The 24482-nt window shown below is 46.3% G+C and overlaps 1 protein-coding gene across 1 annotated transcript in view; it reads left to right on the plus strand.

Annotated features, from left to right (window-relative positions):
• LOC147101958 (coiled-coil domain-containing protein 183-like) overlaps positions 1 to 24482 on the plus strand; it is a 78640-nt gene that overhangs the window by 18730 nt on the left and 35428 nt on the right. Inside the window, exon 2 of the mRNA XM_085966001.1 lies at positions 16545 to 16705. Within this exon, the coding sequence (XP_085822127.1) occupies positions 16545 to 16705 (161 nt within the window). The remainder of the gene's footprint in view (positions 1 to 16544; positions 16706 to 24482) is intronic.

Here is a 24482-nt window from a genome sequence, read left to right on the forward strand (position 1 = left end):
AAGACTGCGGCTATTCGTGATCCACCTAATCCGTTAAGAGGAAGTCGTCGGACTTCCAAATCTTTTAGGCAGGAAGAATGTTATAAATCTCATCATCAAGAAACTACTTATGAAATAACGCTGGACGGCCAGCTGGTGGCGCCGTCCAAGGAGTATAAATACTCGGGCGTGGGCCCCAGCTTGCCAGGGACATTTTGTAAGACAAGGAGCTAGTGAAATACAACTAGACCTCCATGTTCTGAAATAAGTTGATTAAAGCCTCGCTTTATGCTCAAACCAAGTGTGTAGTGAGTTTTATTACGTCACCAACGATATAGGTAAAAACCGGGACGAGGTCCTAAAAGCTGAATATAGGGAGTTGGGAGATAAATTAAAAAATAGGACCTCAAAGATAGTAATCTCAGGATTGCTACCAGTGCCACGTGCTGGTCAGAGTAGAAATAGAAGGATATTTCAGATGAATACGTGGCTAGAGGAATGGTGCAAGGGGGAGGGATTCAAATTCCTCGGACATTGGAACCGGTTCTTGGGGAGGTGGGACCAGTACAACCTGGACGGTTTGCACCTGGGCAGGACCGGGACCAATGTCCTAGGGGAAGTGTTTGCTAGTGCTGTTGGGGAGGGTTTAAACTAAAATGGCAGGGGGCTGGGAATCTGTGCAGGGAGACAGGAATGGGAAACAAGGATAGAAACAAAAGACAGGAAGGAGAAAAGCAAAAGTGGCAGGCAGAGAAGTCAAGGATTTAAATCAAACATGGCCACAGTAAATAATAGTTCTAAAAGGTCTGAGTGTTAAAAAACAAGCCTGAAGGCTTTGTGTCTTAAGGCGAGGAGCATTCGTAATAAGGTGGATGAATTAGCTGCGCAAATAGATGTACAGGAAACTTTGTTATATCCGGCACCGACGGGACCGAGCTGTTGCTGATCTATCAAAACTGCCGGACATACAAAGTTAATGTTGAAGCATACGGAGATCTCCGTATCTGACAACAAACACTGTTGCTTAGCAACAGCTTCAAACAGTCGGTCCGTACCTTGGAAGCGTCTCTATAGCTTAGCAACAGCTTCAGAGAGACTTTCCAAAGCTTGACTGTTGGGGGAAAAAAAGCCACGAGAAGAAAGCCACGAGAAGAAAAACAACCTAACAGAACGGCTCCTGATTTCTGCCGGTAGATCGAGGTTTCCGGACATACAACCTCCGGATAAACCAAAGTCTTGTAGCGGTTCGTGTAAATCGCCACTAAATGAAAGAGTTTAACTTCGACGAACTATAAATAAGAGGTTTATTTACCAGAACAGGATAATTACAGCAGGTAAGGTAGCAGGTAAGATGGCTAACTGCAGGAACACCATGTTGTAGGTCTTACCAGAACAGAATAGTTACAGCAGGTAAGATAGCAGGTAAGATGGCTGACTGCAGGAGCACCATATTGTAGGTGTCCCAGCGGGGACTCCGCAAGGACTGCGTCCCAGTCCCGTGGGGAGCGAGTGAGGAGCCTCTTCCCGCTCCTCTCTTTATTCCCGCACTTAGGCCGTCACGTGACCGCGTCGTGACGTCAACACGTTCACGAGCGCTTAGGCGGTCACGTGACCTGCGCCGTTATGGGTGCATCTCCACAGTACGGAAGCAGGCCTTTAAGGCCGAAGTCATTAGGCCGGGCTATGCCAGTACTTGCTGCGGGAGCAAAGAATCACTTCGCTCCCACCTGCTGGCCAATGCGGCCGAAGTCGCAATAGGCCAGACTATGCCGGCGGCCGTCTTGGGAGCCCGAATCGGGCCGGCAGCCAATGCGCATGCGTGATGATGTATGGCGTCAGCGCGTTAGGTCGGCGGCCGACGCGCATGCGTCACGTGATGCGTGACATCAGCGCGTTAGGTCGGCTCTTAAAGGGGCAACAGCCCAACAAGTAAGTTAAAGAGGTAACAGCCCTAACTGGTAAGTAATACAATTAAATAAATTAAATACATACAGTTAGGTAAGTTATACATGCATAAATAAGTTAAACTAAAGGAAAGTAAGTTATACATGCATAAGTTAAGTTAAAGAGAATTATGTATCTCAATATAAAGAACAACCCGTGGGACCGCTATAGTCTCCTGTAAATGGATATGATATGATTGGGATTACGGAAACATGGCTCCAGGGTGACCAAGGCTGGGAACTCAACATCCAGAGGTATTCAATATTTTGGAAGGACAGGCAAAAAGGAAAAGGAGGTGGGTTAGCATTGTTGCTTAAAGAGGAGATTAACACAATAGTAAGGAAGGGTTTCCTCCGGGTGCTCCGGTTTCCTCCCACAGTCCAAAGATGTGCGGGTTAGGTTGATTGGCTATGATAAATTGACCCTTAGTGTTAGGGGGATTAAATACGTGGGGTTACGGGGATAGGGTGGGATATGTGTTGGTGTAGGGGTTACAGGGATCGGGTGGGATATGTGTCGGTGCAGGCTCGATGGGCCGAAATGGCCTCTATCTGCACTGTGGGGTTTCTGTGATTCTGTGATTCTGAAGGATATTAGCTCTGATGATGTGGAATCTGTATGGGTAGAGCTGAGAAATACCAAGGGGCAGAAAACTTTAGTGGGAGTTGTATACAGACCCCCAAACAGTAATGCTGAGGTTGGGGATGGCATTAAATGGGAAATTAGAGAAGCGTGCAATAAGGGCACAGCAGTTATCATGGGTGACTTTAATCTACATATAGATTGGACTAACCAAATTAGTAACAATACTGTGGAGGAGGAATTCCTGGAGTATATACGGGATGGTTTCCTGGACCAATATGTCGAGGAACCAACTAGCGATCAGGCCATCTTAGACTGGGTATTATGTAATGAGAAAGGATTAATTAGCAATCTTGTTGTGCGAGGCCCCTTGGGGTGGAATGATCATAATATGATAGAATTCTTCATTAAGATGGAGAGTGAAGTATTTGACGCAGAGACTAGGGTCCTGAATTTAAATAAAGGAAACTACGATGGTATGAGGCGCGAGTTGGGTAGGATGGATTGGGGAATGTTACTTAAAGGATTGACGGTGAATATGCAATGGCAAACATTTAAAGATTGCATGGGTGAAGTACAGAATTCTGTACGAATAACGCGGCGCTGTATGAACAGCTGACGCGTCCCTACGGGGAGTAAACATTCCATTGTAATTGTACTTGTACTGCTTACATATGGCAAATTAAAAAAATTGAATTGAATTGAATTGAATTTGTTCATCCCTGTTTGGCATAAAAATAAAACAAAAAAGGTGACTTAACCGTGGCTAACAAGGGAAATTAGAGATAGCATAAGATCCAAGGAGAGAACATATACCTGTAAATTGGCCAGAATAAGCAGCAAACCTGAGGATTGGGAGCAGTTTAGGATTCAGCAAAGGAGGACAAAGGGATTAATTAAGAGGGGGAAAATGGAGTATGAGAGTAAGCTTGCAGAGAACATAAAAACTGACTGTAAAAGCTTCTATAGATATGTGAAGAGAAAAAGATTGAAGTCAAGCGTAGGTCCCTTGCAGTCAGAATCAGGGGAATTTATAATGGGGAACCTGTAGTGTATGTGCCTTTAAGAGCCCCCTGTGTACTGTAATGCCGGTAATGGCCACTCGGGCTATATAAGCCTGTATATTGTGTTGTATCAGTTAGTTCACCTCCAGACTTTGTTCAGTAAACACCTGTGAAACCAACTCCTGCCTTCAGTGTCTCTATTAACACACGGACACAACAGTGGCGACGAATTGGAAACGGACTTACCTGCAATTCGGCAGCACCTCAAGGACATCGATTCCTCAGACGTCCAAAGTCGAAGAAAAGCAAGAAAAAGAAAAAGCTGTGGTTTCACCAGCTAGCCGAGCTGGTGGCAGGTACTGCAATAATCCTTCCTGGGCGGCGGGCTGGGGCTCCATCGGCTGGCTCTGCAGCGAGGCCAAGCAGCGAAGGCGGAGGCAAGCAGTAACAGATGGGTAGGGAGCACTCGGGAGACGGCCGGCGCTGCAAGCAGGTCGGCGTTCGGACCTAGCAGAGAGAGTCCGGCGGGAACGAGTCTCCACCTGTAAATAAAAATAAAAATAAAATTTTTTTAAACCGTGAAAAACAGCGTTGTCATCGGCAGCAGCAGCGGGAAAGCGCCATATCTGTTCTGCAGGAAAGAAAGAAAAGCGCGGGAAGCGCCATTTTTTTTTCCAGGATGCCTAAGGCTGGCAATATTGATGCTTTTGATAACGATATAGAGGATTGGACCACATATGTGGAAAGAGTGGAGATATATTGCACCGCAAATGGAATAGAAAATGATAAAAAGGCGTCAGTACTTCTAAATCTAATGGGCGCAAAGACATACAAGCTGTTACGAAACTTAATCACTCCAGCCGAACCGATGGACAAGAATTTTAAGGAGATTGTTGATACCCTACACTGCCAATTCGGGGCAGGACTGGCAGATTCTCTACGAGACAAATTCGTCTGTGGTCTCCTAAGTGAAGGAACACAAAAAAGGCTACTTTCTGAGAAAGATTTGACACTGGACAAGGCTTTCAGTGCAAGAGGAGCTGCAGAGATACAGCAAAAGCCACAGGACTTCGGCACCCATGAAATGACATGGGGTTTCGAGAGATGTTATCGCTGCGGCAGATCCACCCATGACCAGAGGGACTGCTGGTTCAAGGACAAAGCATGCAGGCAATGCGGAAAGATGGGACACATTACACGTGTATGCCGATCTGGAAATAAAAAATCCACTAACAGAAAAAAAATCAATAAGGAAAAGTACAGAAAGGCATAAATGATGACGGACAGTAGCTCCGAAGACCAGAAGAGCGATAGCGACTCCGGAAACAAGAGACTAAGCTCTCAAATTACATAATGTAATTGCCAAAGAAGATTACCAGACCATTTGGGTTACCCTCACAATAGCAGGGTCCCCAGTTAAAATGGAGCTAGATACAGGATCAGCTCTGACCGTCATAAATCGACGGGATTACGAGCGGCTATTTCCGCATATACCTTTAAAGGACACATCCATTATCTTGAAAACATATACGGGGCAGAAAGTATACCCCAAAGGAAAAATAAGGGTGCCTGTTGTATACAACGGCAAGGAAATACAGAAGTTGTATTTATACGTTCTACAAGATGGTGGTCCACCGCTGTTGGGACGTGAATGGATCAGGAAAATACGTTTAGACTGGCACTCCATTCAGGCACTGACGGTGACCAGTAAGGAAAAAAATGATGATGACGTCATACCTGAACGATTAAAAGACATCTTGGCCAACGCCAAGGAAGTGTTTCAAGAGAAACTAGGAACCTTGAAAGACATCACCGCCTCAATAAAAGTGGAAGATGCGGCAATTCCCAAGTTTTTTAAGGCAAGACCAGTGCCATACGCAATTCGTCCAGCAGTCGAGGCAGAGCTGGAGAATTTGGAAAAGGCAGGCGTATTATCCAAAATAGATTGGAGCGAGTGGGCAACACCCATCGTCCCGGTCATGAAGAAAACGTTGAATAATGATAAATCTGAAGAACAGAGAAAAATTTGCATCTGTGGAGACTTCAAGGTGACTGTAAACCCGGTCCTTCACACGGTACAGTATCCTCTTCCGAGGATAGAAGATATTTTCGCCTCACTATGCGGAGGGAAACGTTTCACCAAAATTGACTTGGCACAGGCATATCTACAGATATCTACATATCTAAAAAGTATCTCACGATAAATACACACAAAGGCCTGTACCAGTACAATCGACTGGTTTTCGGAGTAGCATCCGCTCCAGCTATCTGGCAAAGAGCTATGGAGCAAGTGCTCCAAGGGATTCCGGGGACTCAATGCTACCTAGACGACATCCTTGTAACAGGAGAAAACGACAACGAGCACCTTGCCAATTTGGAGCAGGTGCTCACTAGGCTGAGAGAACGGGGCCTACGAGCAAATCGCCCCAAGTGCGAATTTTTCCAGAATCAAATATCATATTGTGGCCACATAATTAATAAGGAAGGGTTGCATAAGTCACCTGAAAAAATTAAAGCGGTCATAAAAGTCCCAGCACCTGAAAATGTTTCACAATTAAGGTCGTTCCTGGGATTAATAAATTACTATCATAAATTTTTACCGAACTTATCAACTCTTCTGCATCCTCTTAATGAACTGCTACAAACAGGAGTAATTTGGAAATGGAGCGAAGACTGTAAACGTGCCTTCCATAAATGCAAAGACTTAATCACGTCCAAGGAAGTTTTGGCTCACTGCCAATCAGACTGGCGTGCGATGCATCCCCTTACGGCGTAGGAGCGGTATTATCGCATAGATTCCCTGATGGCTCGGAACAGCCGATAGCTTTTGCGTCACGCTCATTGAACTCAGCTGAGCGTAACTATGCCCAAATCGACAGGGAAGCACTCAGCCTGGTATGGGGAGTGAAGAAATTCAACCATTACCTACACGGACAAAAACTTACCTTGTTGACTGACCATCAACCCCTCATCTCCATATTCAACCCTAAAAAGGGTGTTCCCATTATGACAGCGCAAAGGCTGCAGAGGTGGTCCCTTTTTCTAGGGGCACACCAATATAACATAGAATACAAAGGATCAAAACAGCATGGGAATGCTGACGGTTTATCGCGCCTACCGTTGCCAACGGTAGAAGAGGCACCTACCGTAGACCCAGTGGTGATGTTCCACTCTACCATAGTCGAATGTCTACCAGTAACAAATTCTGCCATTGAAAGGGAAACTAGAAATGACCCGACTCTCTCATGAGTCTACGATTTAACAGTGAAGGGATGGCCAGCACATGGCAAACCACTGTTGCCAGCATTCTCGCAAAGAAGAGAACAGCTGTCAGTCTGCCGAGGAACCTTGATGTGTGGATCCAGAGTGGTGATTCCACCCAAACTCCAGGATAAAGTTCTAAAGGAGCTTCACGAGGGGCATCTGGGTGGAGTGAAAATGAAGAACCTAGCCAGGGCGTTTGTATGGTGGCCAGGTATTGATGGAGACATCGAAGAAATGACCAAGTGCTGCCTAGGATGCCAGAAGGTCCAAAACGCTCCACCACAAGCCCCTCTACATCCATGGGAGTGGCCCTCATCTCCATGGCAAAGGGTACACATCGACTTTGCTGGTCCATTTATGGACTCAATGTTCTTAATCGCGGTTGATGCACACTCCAAGTGGCCGGAGGTAATAAAGATGTCCTCCACCACCACAGAAAAAACCATCACAGTATTAAGGACCATATTTGCCAGGAATGGGCTGCCTGAACAGATCTGTTCTGATAATGGACCGCAATTTGTGTCCGAAGAATTCAGGAAGTTCTTAAAAAACAATGGGGTTAAGCACTACACGTCCGCCCCATACCATCCCGCCACCAATGGATTGGCTGAAAGGTTTGTCCAGACCTTCAAGAAGGCCATAAAGGCCATGGGTAATGAAGACATAAAACTTCAGCATAAGGTGGATAACTTCTTGTTTGCATACAGGAATGCAACACATATGGTTACAAACCAAACTCCCGCCATGATGTTCTTCAATAGAAGCCTAAGATGCCGGCTGGATTTGATCAAGCCAAACATCAGAAGGGACGTGGAGAACCGGCAATTTCAAGGCATGAATGAAAGGCCAACTAGAACCTTCCAGATAGGTCAACAAGTTTTGGCCCGGGACTACCGTACTGAGAAATGGCAGCCTGGAACTATCTGCACACGACTAGGACCGCTGATGTATACCGTGGACATTGGAGAAAGCATAATAAGGCACCATGCTGACCAAATCATAGAGTCATCCGAAAAGGGACAACCTACACCACAACTCTATACGCCTAATGATGAAGTAGAGATACCCATAGCATCTACCTCCGATCCGGTGATACTGGAACCCGATGAACCCGACACTGGCATTCAAGCCAAATCAGCCTTGCCAAAAGAACCTACTACACCACCAGAAACTACTACCCCACCGAGGCGTTATCCAGACCGAGTCAGGAAGCCTCCAGAGAGACTGACTTATAATTGATTAACTGCAGCAATGTGTAGATTATTGTTCTTGTAACATGTAATTAATGATTACTTAAAATATTATGTACTGGTTGGCTAAAAGGGGAGGAATTGTAGTGTATGTGCCTTTAAGAGCCCCCTGTGTACTGTAATGCCGGTAATGGCCACTCGGGCTATATAAGCCTGTATATTGTGTTGTATCAGTTAGTTCACCTCCAGACTTTGTTCAGTAAACACCTGTGAAACCAACTCCTGCCTTCAGTGTCTCTATTAACACACGGACACAACAGAACCAAGAAATGGCAGACCAATTAAATACATACTTTGGTTCTGTCTTCACAAAGGAGGACACAAATAACCTCCCAGAGATGTTGGGGAACATAGGGTCTAATGAGAGGGAGGAACTGAATGAAATCAGTATTTGTAGGGAAATGGTGTTAAGGAAATTGACGGGATTGAAGGCCGATAAATCCCCAGGTCCTGATAATCTATATCCTAGGGTACTTTAGGAAATGGCCCTAGAAATAGTAGATGCATTGCTGGTCATCTTCCAAAATTCTATGGATTCTGGAACAGTTCCCATGGATTGGAGGGTAGCTAATGTTACCTCACTATTCAAAAAAGGTGGTAGAGAGAAAACGGGGAATTATAGACCGGTAAGCCTGACATCGGTAGTGGGGAAAATGCTAGAGTCCATTATAAAAGATGTAATTGCAGAGCACTTGGAAAACAGTGACAGGATCGGACTAAGTCAGCATGGATTTACAAAAGGTAAAAAAAGGTACTGGAATTTTTTGAGGCTGTAACTGCTACCAGATAAGGGAGAACCAGTGGATGTGGTGTATTTGGACTTTCAGAAGGCTTTCGATAACGTCCCGCATAGGAGATTAGCATGTAAAGTTAAAGCACATGGGTCTGGGGGCAAGCTACTGACTTGGATAGGGAACTGGTTGGCAGACAGGAAGCAAAGAGTTGGAATAAACGGCTCTTTTTCCGAGTGGCAGGCAGTGACTAGTGGGGTACCGCAGGGATCGGTGCTAGGACCCCAGCTATTCACAATATATATTAATGATCTAGACGAGGGAACTAGATGTAATATCTCCAAGTTTGCAGACGACATAAAGCTGGGTGGGCATGTGTGCTGTGAGGAGGATGCAGAGAAACTCCAGTATGATTTGGACAGGTTGGGTGATTGGGCAGATGTATGGCAGATGCAGTATAATGTGGATAAATGCGAGGTTATCCACTTTGGTTGGCAAAAACAGGAAGGCAGATTATTATCTGAACGGCTATAGATTGGGAGAAGGGGAAGTGCAACGAGACCTGGGTGTCCTTGTGCACCAGTCGCTGAAGGTAAGCATTCAGGTGCAGCAGGCGGTTAAGAAGGTAAATGGTATGTTGGCCTTCATAGCGAGAGGATTCCAGTACAGGAACAAGGATGTCTTGCTGCAGGGCCTTGGTGAGACTACACCTTGAGTATTGTGTGCAGTTTTGGACACCTTATCTGAGGAAGGATGTTCTTGCCATGGAGGGAGTGCAGCGAAGATTCACCAGGCTGATACCTGGGATGGCATTAATGACGTATGAGGAGAGATTGGGTCGATTGGACTTGTACTCGCTGGAGTTTAGAAGAATGAGATGGGATCTCATTGAAACTTATAAAATTCTAACAGGACTAGATGCAGGAAGGATGTTCCCGATGGTCGGGGAGTCCAAAACCAGGGGTCACAGTCTAAAGATAAGGGGTAAGCCATTTAGGACAGAGATGAGGAGGAATTTCTTCACCCAGAGAGTGGTGAAGCTGTGGTATTCTCTACCACAGAAGGCAGTTGAGGCCAATTCATTAAATAAATTCAAGGAGTTAGATATATTTCTTAAGGCTAAAGGGATCAATTGGTATGGGGAGAAGGCAGGGACAGGGTACTGAGTTTGGATGATCAGGCATGATCTCATTGAATGGCGGAGCAGGCTCGAGGGGCCAAATGGCCTACTCCTGCTCCTATCTTCTATGTTTCTATGTTTCTCGCGGTACAGGGAAATAAACCCGCTCGCGGTACAGGATAATAAACCCTCTCGCGGTACAGGGAAATAAACCCGCTCGCGGTACAGGATAATAAACCCTCTCGCGGTACAGGATAACAAACCCGCTCACGCTACAGGATAATAAACCCTCTCGCGGTACAGGATAATAAACGTTCTCGCGGTACAGGATAATAAACCCTCTCGCGGTACAGGATAATAAACCCGCTCGTGGTACAGGATAATAAACCCTCTCGCGGTACAGGATAATAAACCCTCTCGCGGTACAGGATAGTAAACCCTCTCGCGGTACAGGGAAGGAAACCCTCTCGCGGTACAGGATAATAAACCCTCTCGCGGTACAGGATAATAAACCCTCTCGCGGTACAGGATAATAAACCCTCTCGCGGTACAGGATAATAAACCCTCTCGCGGTACAGGATAATAAACCCTCTCGCGGTACAGGATAATAAACCCGCTCGTGGTACAGGATAATAAACCCGCTCGCGGTACAGGATAATAAACGTTCTCGCGGTACAGGATAATAAACCCTCTCGCGGTACAGGATAATAAACCCTCTCGCGGTACAGGATAATAAACCCTCTCGCGGTACAGGATAATAAACCCGCTCGCGGTACAGGATAATAAACCCTCTCGCGGTACAGGATAATAAACCCTCTCGCGGTACAGGATAATAAACCCTCTCGCGGTACAGGATAATAAACCCTCTCGCGGTACAGGATAATAAACCCGCTCGTGGTACAGGATAATAAACTTTCTCGCGGTACAGGATAATAAACCCTCTCGCGGTACAGGATAATAAACTCTCTTGCGGTACAGGATAATAAACCCTCTCGCGGTACAGGATAATAAACCCTCTCGCGATACAGGATAATAAACTCTCTTGCGGTACAGGATAATAAACTTTCTCGCGGTACAGGATAATAAACCCTCTCGCGGTACAGGATAATAAACCCTCTCGCGATACAGGATAATAAATCCTCTCGCGGTACAGGATAATAAACGTTCTCGCGGTACAGGATAATAAACCCTCTCGCGGTACAGGATAATAAACCCTCTCGCGGTACAGGATAATAAACCCTCTCGCGGTACAGGATAATAAACCCTCTCGCGGTACAGGATAATAAACCCTCTCGCGGTACAGGATAATAAACCCTCTCGCGGTACAGGATAATAAACCCGCTCGTGGTACAGGATAATAAACCCGCTCGCGGTACAGGATAATAAACGTTCTCGCGGTACAGGATAATAAACCCTCTCGCGGTACAGGATAATAAACCCTCTCGCGGTACAGGATAATAAACCCTCTCGCGGTACAGGATAATAAACCCGCTCGTGGTACAGGATAATAAACCCTCTCGCGGTACAGGATAATAAACCCTCTCGCGGTACAGGATAATAAACCCTCTCGCGGTACAGGATAATAAACCCTCTCGCGGTACAGGATAATAAACCCGCTCGTGGTACAGGATAATAAACTTTCTCGCGGTACAGGATAATAAACCCTCTCGCGGTACAGGATAATAAACCCTCTCGCGGTACAGGATAATAAACCCTCTTGCGGTACAGGATAATAAACCCTCTCGCGGTACAGGATAATAAACTCTCTTGCGGTACAGGATAATAAACCCTCTCGCGATACAGGATAATAAACCCTCTCGCGATACAGGATAATAAACTCTCTTGCGGTACAGGATAATAAACTTTCTCGCGGTACAGGATAATAAACTTTCTCGCGGTACAGGATAATAAACTCTCTTGCGGTACAGGATAATAAACTTTCTCGCGGTACAGGATAATAAACTCTCTTGCGGTACAGGATAATAAACCCTCTCGCGATACAGGATAATAAACCCTCTCGCGATACAGGATAATAAACTCTCTTGCGGTACAGGATAATAAACTTTCTCGCGGTACAGGATAATAAACTTTCTCGCGGTACAGGATAATAAACTCTCTTGCGGTACAGGATAATAAACTTTCTCGCGGTACAGGATAATAAACCCTCTCGCGATACAGGATAATAAACCCTCTCGCGGTACAGGATAATAAACTTTCTCGCGGTACAGGATAATAAACCCTCTCGCGATACAGGATAATAAACCCGCTCGCGGTACAGGATAATAAACCCTCTCGCGGTACAGGATAATAAACCCTCTTGCGGTACAGGATAATAAACCCTCTCGCGATACAGGATAATAAACCCTCTCGCGGTACAGGATAATAAACCCTCTTGCGGTACAGGATAATAAACTCTCTCGCGATACAGGATAATAAACCCTCTCGCGGTACAGGATAATAAACCCTCTCGCGGTACAGGATAATAAACCCTCTCGCGGTACAGGATAATAAACTCTCTCGCGGTACAGGATAATAAACCCGCTCGCAGTACAGGGAAATAAACCCTCTTGCGGTACAGGATAATAAACTCTCTTGCGGTACAGGATAATAAACCCTCTTGCGGTACAGGATAATAAACCCTCTTGCGGTACAGGATAATAAACTCTCTTGCGGTACAGGATAATAAACTTTCTCGCGGTACAGGATAATAAACTTTCTCGCGGTACAGGATAATAAACTCTCTTGCGGTACAGGATAATAAACTTTCTCGCGGTACAGGATAATAAACCCTCTCGCGGTACAGGATAATAAACTCTCGCGGTACAGGATAATAAACTTTCTCGCGGTACAGGATAATAAACCCTCTTGCGGTACAGGATAATAAACTCTCTTGCGGTACAGGATAATAAACTTTCTCGCGGTACAGGATAATAAACCCTCTCGCGGTACAGGATAATAAACCCTCTCGCGGTACAGGATAATAAACCCTCTCGCGGTACAGGATAATAAACCCTCTCGCGGTACAGGATAATAAACCCTCTCGCGGTACAGGATAATAAATCCTCTCGCGGTACAGGATAATAAACCCTCTCGCGGTACAGGATAATAAACTCTCTTGCGGTACAGGATAATAAATCCTCTCGCGGTACAGGATAATAAACCCGCTCGCGGTACAGGATAATAAACTCTCTTGCGGTACAGTATAATAAACCCTCTCGCGGTACAGGATAATAAACTCTCTTGCGGTACAGGATAATAAATCCTCTCGCGGTACAGGATAATAAACCCGCTCGCGGTACAGGATAATAAACCCTCTCGCGGTACAGGATAATAAACCCTCTCGTGGTACAGGATAATAAACCCGCTCGCGGTACAGGATAATAAACCCGCTCGCGGTACAGGATAATAAACCCTCTCACGGTACAGGATAATAAACCCTCTCGCGGTACAGGATAATAAACCCTCTCGCGGTACAGGATAATAAACCCTCTCGCGGTACAGGATAATAAACCCTCTCGCGGTACAGGATAATAAACCCTCTCGCGGTACAGAATAATAAACCCTCTCGCGGTACAGGATAATAAACCCTCTCGCGGTACAGAATAATAAACCCTCTCGTGGTACAGGATAATAAACCCTCTCGCGGTACAGAATAATAAACCCTCTCGTGGTACAGGATAATAAACCCCCTCGCGGTACAGGATAATAAACCCTCTCGCGGTACAGAATAATAAACCCTCTCGCGGTACAGGATAATAAACCCTCTCGCGGTACAGGATAATAAACCCTCTCGCGGTACAGGATAATAAACCCGCTCGCGGTACAGGATAATAAACTCTCTCGCGGTACAGGATAATAAACCCTCTCACGGTACAGAATAATAAACCCTCTCGTGGTACAGGATAATAAACCCGCTTGCGGTACAGGATAATAAACTCTCTTGCGGTACAGGATAATAAATCCTCTCGCGGTACAGGATAATAAACCCGCTCGCGGTACAGGATAATAAACCCGCTCGCGGTACAGGATAATAAACCCGCTCGCGGTACAGGATAATAAATCCTCTCGCGGTACAGGATAATAAACCCTCTCGCGGTACAGGATAATAAACCCGCTCGCGGTACAGGATAATAAACCCTCTCGCGGTACAGGATAATAAACCCTCTCGCGGTACAGGATAATAAACCCTCTCGCGGTACAGGATAATAAACCCGCTCGCGGTACAGGATAATAAATCCTCTCGCGGTACAGGATAATAAACCCTCTCGCGGTACAGGATAATAAACCCGCTCGCGGTACAGGATAATAAACCCTCTCGCGGTACAGGATAATAAACCCGCTCGCGGTACAGGATAATAAACCCTCTCGCGGTACAGGATAATAAACCCTCTCGCGGTACAGGATAATAAACCCTCTCGCGGTACAGGATAATAAACTCTCGCGGTACAGAATAATAAACCCTCTCGCGGTACAGGATAATAAACCCGCTCGCGGTACAGGATAATAAACCCTCTCGCGGTACAGGATAATAAACTCTCTCGCGGTACAGGATAATAAACCCTCTCGCGGTACAGAATAATAAACCCGCTCGCGGTACAGGATAATAAACCCTCCCGCGGTACAGGATAATAAACCCTCTCGCGGTACAGGATAATAAACCCTCTCGCGGTACAGGATAATAAACCCTCTCGCGGTACAGGATAATAAACCTGCTTGCGGTACAGGATAATAATCCCGCTCGCGGTACAGAATAATAAGCTTTCTCGCGGTACAGTTGTGAATGGAGGGTCAAAGTCTGGACAGTTGGGATTTTGAAAGTGCAGTTGTAAGTGAATTTGAGAGAACTCCTCTGCTCTGCTTCGAAATAGTGGCGCGGGATCTTTTACATGCACTTGAGAGGGTAGACACGTCCGACAGTGCAGCACTCCCTCAGCACTGCACTGGAGTGTCGGCCTGGATTTTGTGCTCAGGTCTCTGGAGTGGGACTTGAGCCCACGACCTCTGATCCGAGTGCTAGTACTGAGCATCATCAGACCAGAGAGAGGGGCTTCAATGGGAGGGTTAATGTACCAGAGGGAGGGGCTTCAGTGGGAGGGTTAATGTACCAGAGGGAGGGGCTTCAATGAGATGGTTAACCTACCAGAGGGAGGGGCTTCAATGGGAGAGTTAATGTACCAGAGGGAGGGGCTTCAATGGGAGGGTTAATCTACCAGAGGGGGGGCTTCAATGGGAGGGTTAATGTACCAGAGGGAGGGGCTTCAGTGGGAGGGTTAATGTACCAGAGGGAGGGGCTTCAGTGGGAGGGCTAATGTACCAGAGGGAGGGGCTTCAGTGGGAGGGTTAATGTACCAGAGGGAGGGGCTTCAGTGGGTGGGTTAATGTACCAGAGGGAGGGGCTTCAGTGGGAGGGTTAATGTACCAGAGGGAGAGGCTTCAATGGGAGGGGCTTCGATGACAGGTTTAATGTACCAGAGGGAGGGGCTTCAATGGGAGGGTTAATGTACCAGAGGGAGGGGCTTCAATGACAGGGTTAATGTACCAGAGGGAGGGGCTTCAGTGGGAGGGTTAATGTACCAGAGGGAGGGGCTTCAGTGGGAGGGTTAATGTACCAGATGGAGGGGCTTCAATGGGAGGGTTAATGCACCAGAGGGAGGGGCTTCGATGGGAGGGTTAATGTACCAGAGGGAGGGGCTTCAATGGGTGGGTTAATGTACCAGAGGGAGGGGCTTCAATGGGAGGGTTAATGTACCAGAGGGAGGGGCTTCAATGGGAGGGTTAATGTACCAGAGGGAGGGGCTTCAGTGGGAGGGTTAATGTATCAGAGGGAGGGGCTTAAATGGGAGGGTTAATGTACCAGAGGGAGGGGCTTCAGTCGGAGGGTTAATGTACCAGAGGGAGGGGCTTCAATGGGAGGGTTAATGTACCAGAGGGAGGGGCTTCAATGGGAGGGTTAATGTACCAGAGGGAGGGGCTTCGTTGACAGGGTTAATGTACCCGAGGGAGGGGCTTCGATGGGAGGGTTAATATACGAGAGGGGGGGCTTCGATGGGAGGGTTAATGTACCAGAGGGAGGGGCTTCAGTGGGAGGGTTAATGTACCAGAGGGAGGGGCTTCAATGGGAGGGTTAATGTAATGTACCAGAGGGAGGGGCTTCAATGGGAGGGTTAATGTACCAGAGGGAGGGGCTTCAATGGGAGGGTTAATGTACCAGAGGGAGGGGCTTCAGTGGGAGGGTTAATGTACCAGAGGGAGGGGCTTCAGTGGGAGGGTTAATGTACCAGAGGGAGGGGCTTCAATGGGAGGGTTAATGTACCAGAGGGAGGGGCTTCAGTGGGAGGGTTAATGTACCAGAGGGAGGGGCTTCAGTGGGAGGGTTAGTGTACCAGAGGGAGGGGCTTCAATGGGAGGGTTAATGGACCAGAGGGAGGGGCTTCAGTGGGAGGGTTAATGTACCAGAGGGAGGGGCTTCAGTGGGAGGGTTAGTGTACCAGAGGGAGGGGCTTCAATGGGAGGGTTAATGGACCAGAGGGAGGGGCTTCAATGGGAGGGTTAATGTACCCGAGGGAGGGGCTTCAGTGACTGGCTTTTTCTTGACTGTTGTTAAGTTTGATTTGGGCTACGTTACAATAGCGTGGAGACAATAATAAGATTTTAAACCTATCTTAAACAGGACATAGAGCAGAGAATTAACATGCAGAGCGCGACGAGTGACTACCTGCAGTGGAAACTCAGTCAGCGGAAAGAGAAACGGAATCAACTGAACAAAGAGTTAGTGGATCTGATGCTGGAACACGCTGAGCTGAAGTTTGACCCCAATAAGACCATAACCAGGTACAAGCCCCGCATTGCAACCTTGTATAAGGAGCTGCAGCTCCTACTATTCTCATGTCCTTTCAGGAATTACCCCCAAAGCGCTCTCTACAGTGTTCCAGCAAAGCACCGTAGCACCAACTCCAGAAATACACCCCCCCCTCCCCAAACAAACTGCGAAATTCCCTTTCTCTGCACCAGCCATTCTCTTTCTTTGCCTTTTCTCTCCCTCCTCCCCTGAAGGTGCACAGCTCAGTAACGGGTATATAGGAAGCTTGGAACCGGAGGAGGCCACTGAGGCTCTCGAGCCTGTTCCACCATCCAGTTAGATCGTGGCTGACCTGGACCTTAACTCAATTTTTCCGCCTTTGCTCCATACCCCTTGATACCCTTACCCAACAAAAATCTATCGATCTTAGTCTTGAAGCTTTCAGTTGACCCCCAGCATCCACAGCCTTTGTGTGAAAGCAAGCTCCCGGATTTCATTCCTGAAAATGCTGGAAATACTCGGCAGGTCGGGCAGCATCTGTGGAGAGAGAGAAACCGAGTTACCGTTTCAGGTCGATGGCCTTTCGTCATTCCTGAGTGGCCCGGCTCTAATTTCAAGAACCAGAGGCGAGATGAGAATTTTTGATCTGGAATTCACTCCCTGATGAAAGTAGATTCAACAGTATCTTTCAAAAAGCAATTGGAAAAATGTGCAGGGCCACGGGGAAAGAGCAGGGGGACTGGGACTAAGTGGAGAGCTCTTTCAAAGAGCCGGCACAAGCACGATGGACCGAATGGCCTCCTTCTGTGCAGCAAGATTCTGTGATTCTATATAGAAGGCTGTGATGGAATTGAGATGGTTTAGTAACATTTTCCATGTTTCTCACTCTGTCTCCTTTTCTGTCCCTTGCTCTTCTCTCTCGCTTTCATCTCTTTCTTGCCTCACATTTGTCTCTCACTTTCATCCCTCACTTTTGAGTCATTCTCTTCACTCTCACATTCATCTCTCTCTCCTCCTTCACTTTCTTATCTCCCTCCCTTGTTTTCATCATTCTCCTTTTTCATGTTCCCCTCTCTTGACCTTTTTGACTCTCTCTGTCCTCGCCTGGTTCCATTCTTATCTAACCAGATGTAGATTCTCTTATAACAACAGAAAATGCTGGAAAAACTCAGCAGGCCAGGCAACATCCGTAGAGAGAGAAATAGAGTCAACGTTTCAGGTCGAAACCCTTCGTCAGGACTGAGAGAAAACACAGGACATGAAACAGATTAAAAGGCCAGTTTGGGGGCTGGGAAATGGGGATTCTCTTCCCGCTGCCGCACAACTACCACTCGAGTCCCCCAAGGATCTATCCTTGGCCCCCTCCTATTTCTCATCTACATGTCACCCGCGACATCATCCGAAACCCAGCGTCAGTTTCCACATGTACGCTGACCACACCCAGCTCTACCTCACTACCACTTCTCTCGACCCCTCCACAGTCTCTAAATTATCAGACTGATTGTCCTTTTTGGGTTTTTTCCTTGCTTACCTTTATTTTATTTTATTTCTTGTTCTAAGTCTACAAAAATGTTGTCTCTTCCACTTTTTTCTCACCCTCCATTGTTTCTGTCCTTTCCTACTTTACAACAGCGATGACACTTCAAAGGCACTTCATTGGCTGTAAAGCGCTTTGGGGTGACCTGAGGTCGTGAAAGGCGCTAGATAAGTGCAAGTTTTTTTTCTCTTCTCTCATGTCTGTCTCCCTCACCCCTTCCTCTTCCATCTCTCTCATTCCTCTGCTGCCCTGTTTATTTTCCTCTTCCCTCTGCTAATTCTCTCACCATTGTTTGGTTTCCTTTCCACCTTTGTGGAGTGCCTTGTGACATTTCTACATCAATTGACACTCTATAAATGTGACTTGCTGGTGTCCTCCTTCTTCCTGTGATACCAGAACCTGCGGCAATTAGGTGTCAGCTGTGGCTCAGTGGGTAGCACGCTCGCCTCTGAGTCAGAAGGTTGTGGATTCAAGTCCCACTCCAGAGACTTGAGCACTCCAGGCCGACACTCCCAGTGCAGTACTGAGGGAGTGCTGCAATGTTGGAGGTGCCGTCTTTCGGACGAGATGTTAAACCAAGTCCTTGTCTACCCTCTGAGGCGGACGTAAAAAAATCTCATGAAGAGCAGGGGAGTTCTCCCTGGTGTCCTGGCCAATATTTATCCCTCAACCAACATCATGAAACCAGATTATCTGGTCATTTATTTGTTTGTGGGATCTAGCTGTGCACATAGTGGCTGCCGTGTTTCCTACATTACTACAGTGACTACTTCGAAAAAAAAGTACTTATTTGGCTGTATAGCACTTTGGGACGTCCTGGAAAGGCACACTATAAATGCAAGTTCTTTCTATAAGGGTGAATCCACACAACCACGGCATTATGGTTGCTGGCCGATTTCAGCAAAATCTGGGCCATAGACGCATCCAAAGGTTCTAATTAATATGGTGGATGGAGTATTACCAAACAGATTAAAACTTTAATAGAGAGAATAATAGCAGTGCTTCTCTACAACTATATGAGCACACGGAAGGATTGGACCAAGATCAGGATCAGAATAGGATTAGGATTAGGATTTAGATTAGGATTAAGATATGGGATTTGGTGATAAGGGTCACATCGCCACTTCAACGGTTTGATTGGGGCGATGGTGGAATGTATAGCCAGGCTAGAAGGCTTCAATAAGGGGCACGGTGTCACCACCTTATGAGTCAGGTTTCCATCAAAGCTAGGATGTCAATGTAATCATCCACAATAAGGTCATGGATGGCAAGGGTCTTGTTCACAAGTGAACGGACATTCTGGACATGGGGAGAGGGGCAGTGATTGTCCGTTGATGGTGTATGGGGCAGTGGAGAGAGGGGTGAGTGGGACGGGAAGGAGGATGGCGAGATTAGCCCCCAGTGGGTGTACTGGGTGGAAAGGTTGGCGAGAAAGTAGGATGGGGCAGTTGGGTGCTGCTTGTAAGAAGCAGCGACGAGTGCCTCAATGGGACCTTCGGAGAGGCACAGAGGGACGCTGTGGACTTATTCAAGGGAGATTAAGCCTCGGATGGTGGCAGAGGAATAGGAAAGCAGAGGAGCAGCGATGGATTTGGAGGGCAAAGTACCCAAGAGGGGAGAAATTAAATGTGGCATGGAGAGAAGGGACCAAGAGAAGAAAAAATGGAGACACAAGTGATGGGCTCGCTCCCCAGGCAGCAGCCAGTACGTGCCCGTGAATGGACACAGTGACATGGCAGAGATTAAGAAGGACGTATCCATCGGCCACCTTGCCCACTCACTTAACCGGTCTATATCCCTTTGCAGGCTCTTTCTGTCCTCCTCGCAACTTACTTTCCCACCCAGCTTTGTATTGTCACCAAACCTGGATACATTACACTTGGTCCCCTCATCGAAGTCATTGTTATAGAGATTGTAAGTAGCTGAGGCCCAAGCACTGATCCTTGCGGTACCCCACTAGTTACAGCCTGCCAACCGGAAAATGACCCGTTCATTCCTACTCTCTGTTTTCTGTCCGTTAATCAATCCTCTATCCATGCTGATATATTACCCCCAATCTCATGAGCTCTTATCTTGTGTAACAAGCTAACATAAAAGGGAATCCAAAAGTCTTCCATAGGCATATAAATAGTAAATGGGTAGTAAGAGGAGGGATGAGGCTCATTAGGGAATGGAGACCTACACATGGAGGCAGAGGGTATGGCTGAGGTACTAAATGAGTACTTTACATCTGTCTTCATCAAGGAAGAAGATGCTACCAAAGTCGTAGTGAAAGAGGAGGTAGTTGAGATACTGGATGGGATAAAAATTGATGAGGAGGTACTAGAAAGACTGGCTGTACTTAAAGTAGATAAGTCACCAGGACCGGATGGGACACATCCTAGGATGCTGAGGGAAGTAAAGGTGGAAATTGCAGAGGTACGGGACATAATCTTCCAATCCTCCTTGGATATGGGACTGGTGCCAGACGAGAATTGCAAATGTGACACCCTTGTTCAAAAAAGGGTATAAGGATAGTGTGGATACAGAGAATGTTTCCACTTGTGGGGAAGAGCATAACTAGAGGCCATCAATATAAGATAGTCCCCAAGAAATCCAATAGGGAATTCAGAAGAAACTTCTTGACCCAGAGAGTGGTGAGAATGTGGAACTTGCTACCACAGGGAGTGGTTGAAGTGAATAGTATTGATGCATTTAAGGGGAGGCCAGACAAGCATATGAGAGAGAAGGGAATAGAGGGTTACGCTGACAGAGTTAGATGAGAAAAGACGGGAGGAGGCTCGAGTGGAGCATAAACACCAGCATGGACTGGTTGGGCCGAATGGCCTGTTTCTGTGATGTAATGATAAGCCCAGCAACTACAGGCCAGTCAGTTTAACCTCGGTCATGTGGAAGCTTTTAGAAATGATAATCCGGGACAAGATTAACAGTCACTTGGACAAGTATGGATTAATTCAGGAAAGCCAGCACGGATTTGTTAAAGACAAATCGTGTTTAACAAACTTGATTGTGTTTTTTGATGAGGTAACAGAGAGGATTGATGAGGGCAATGCGGTTGATGTGGTGTACATGGACTTCCAAAAGGCGTTTCATAAAGTACCACATAATAGGCTTGCCAGCAAAAGTGAAGCCCATGGAATAAAAGGGACAGTGGCAGCATGGATACGAAATTGGCTAAGTGATAGAACATAAGAAATAGGAGCAGGAGTCGGCCATTTAGCAACTCGAGCCTGTTCCGCCATTCAACAAGATCATGGCTGATCTTCTACCTCAACTCCACTTTCCTGCACTATCCCCATATCCCTTGATTCCCTTAATATTCAAAAATCTATCTATCTCTGTCTTGAATATACTCAACGACTGAGCCTCCACAGCCCTCTGGGGTAGAGAATTCCAAAGATTCTCCACCCTCTGAGTGAAGAAATTTCTCCTCGCCTCAGTCCTAAAAAATAGGACCTCAAAGGTAGTAATCTCAGGATTGCTACCAGTGCCACGTGCTAGTCAGTAGAAATAGAAGGATATTTCAGATGAATACGTGGCTAGAGGAATGGTGCAAGGGGGAGGGATTCAAATTCCTGGGACATTGGAACCGGTTCTGGGGGAGCTGGGACCAGTACAAACCGGACAGTTTGCACCTGGGCAGGACTGGAACTGATGTCCATGGGGAATGTTTGCTAGTGCTCTGGGGGAGGGTTTAAACTAAAATGGCAGGGGGTTGGGAACCTGAGCAGGGAGACAGAGGAAAGGGAAACAAGGATAGAAGCAAAAGACAGGAAGGAGAAAAACAAAGGTGGCAGTCAGAGAAATCAAGGGTTTAAATCAAACATGGCCATAGTAAATAATAATTCTAAAAGGTCTAAGAGCGTTAAAAAAACAAGCCTGAAGACTTAATACGAGGAGCATTCGTAATAAGGTGGATGAATTAGCTGCGCAAATAGAGGTAAATGAATATGATATGATTGGGATTACGGAAACATGGCTCCAGGGTGGCCAAGGCTGGGAACTCAACATCCAGGGGTATTCAATATTCAGGAAAGATAGGCAAAAAGGAAAAGGAGGTGGAGTAGCATTGCTGGTTAAAGAGGAGATTAACACAATTGTAAGGAAGGATATTAGATCTGATGATGTGGAATCTGTATGGGTAGAACTGAGAAATACCATGGGGCAGAAAACGTTAGTGGGAGTGGTATATAGACCTCCAAACAGTAATGCGGAGGTTGGGGATGGCATTAAAAGGGAAATTAGAGACGATTGCAATAAGGGCACTGCAGTTATCATGGGTGACTTTAATCTACATATAGATTGGGCTAACCAAATTAGTAACAATACTGTGGAGGAGGAATTCCTGGAGTGTGTACGGGATGGTTTCCTGGACCAATATGTCAAGGAACCAACTAGAGATTAGGCCATCTTAGACTGGGTATTATGTAATGAGAAAGGATTAATTAGCAATCTTGTGCGAGGCCCCTTGGGCCGGAGCGATCATAATATGATAGAATTCTTCATTAAGATGGAGATTGAAGTAGTTGACTCAGAGACTAGGGTCCTGAATTTAAATAAAGGAAACTACGATGGTATGAGGCGCGAGTTGAGTATGATTGATTGGGGAATGTCACTCAAAAGGTTGACGGTAGATAGGCAATGGCAAACATTCAAAGATCGCATGGATGAACTACAGAATTTGGTCATCCCTGTTTGGCATAAAAATAAAACAAAAAAGGTGACTCAATCATGGCTAACAAGGGAAATTAGGGATAGCATAAGATCCAAGAAGAGGATATATAAATTGGCCAGAAAAAGCAGTAAACCTGAGGATTTGGAGCTCTTTAGGATTCAACAAAGGAGGACAAAGGGATTTATTAAGAAGGGGAAAATAGAGTATGAGAGTAAGCTTTCAGGGAACATAAAAACTGACTGTAAAAGCTTTTATAGATATGTGAAGAGAAAAAGATTGGTGCAGTCAAGCGTAGGTCCCTTGCAGTCAGAATCAGGGGAATTTATAATGGGGAACAAAGAAATGGAAGACCAATTAAATACATACTTTGGTTCTGCCTTCACAAAGGAGGACACAAATAACCTCCCAGAGATGTCGGGGAACATAGGGTCTGATGAAAGGGAGGAACTGAAAGAAATCAGCATTTGTAGGGAAATGGTGTTGGGGAAATTGACGGGATTGAAGGCCGATAAATCCCTAGGGCCTGATAATCTACATCCTAGGGTACTTAAGGAAGTGGCCCTAGAAATAGTAGATGCATTGCTGGTCATCTTCCAACATTCAATAGACTCTGGAACAGTACCCATGGATTGGAGGGTAGCTAATGTTACCCCACTATTCAAAAAAGGTGGTAGAGACAAAACGGGGAATTATAGACCGGTAAGCCTGACATCGGTAGTGGGGAAAATGCTAGAGTCCATTATAAAAGATGTAATAGCAGAGCACTTGGGAAACAGTGACAGGATCGGACAAAGTCAACATGGATTTAAAAAAGGTAAATCGTGCTTGACTAATCTACTGGAATTTTTTGAGGATGTACTGTAACTGGTAAAATAGATAAGGGAGAATCAGTGGATGTGGCGTATTTGGACTTTCAGAAGGCTTTCCATAAGGTCCCGCATAAGAGATTAGCGTGTAAAGTTAAGGCATATGGGATTGGGGGCAAGGTATTGACTTGGATAGAGAACTGGTTGGCAGACAGGAAGCAAAGAGTTGGAATAAACGGGTCTTTTTCCGAGTGGCAGGCAGTGACTAGTGGGGTACTGCAGGGATCGATGCTAGGACCCCAGCTATTCACAATATATATTAATGATCTGGACGAGGGAACTAGATGTAATCTCTCCAAGTTTGCAGACGACACAAAGCTGGGTGGGCGTGTGTGCTGTGAGGAGGATGCCGAGAAACTCCAGTATGATTTGGACAGGTTGGGTGATTGGGCAGAAACATGGCAGATGCAGTATAACGTGGATAAATGCGAGGTTATCCACTTTGGTGTCAAAAACAGGAGGGCAGATTATTTTCTGAATGGCAATAGATTGGGAGAAGGGGAAGTGCAACGAGATCTGGGTGTCCTTGTGCACCAGTCGCTGAAGATAAGCATGCAGGTGCAGCAGGCGGTTAAGAAGGCAAATGGTATGTTGGCCTTCGTAGCAAGAGGATTCGAGTACAGGAACAAAGATGTCTGCTGCAGTTGTACAGGGCCTTGGTGAGACCACATCTTGAGAATTGTGTACAGTTTTGCTCACCTTATCTGAGGAAGGATGTTCTTGCCATGGAG

This window comes from Somniosus microcephalus, chromosome 23 (assembly GCF_052327205.1).
Source record: "Somniosus microcephalus isolate GS21.2 chromosome 23, FLI_Smic_1.0, whole genome shotgun sequence".
Lineage (NCBI taxonomy): Eukaryota > Metazoa > Chordata > Chondrichthyes > Squaliformes > Somniosidae > Somniosus > Somniosus microcephalus.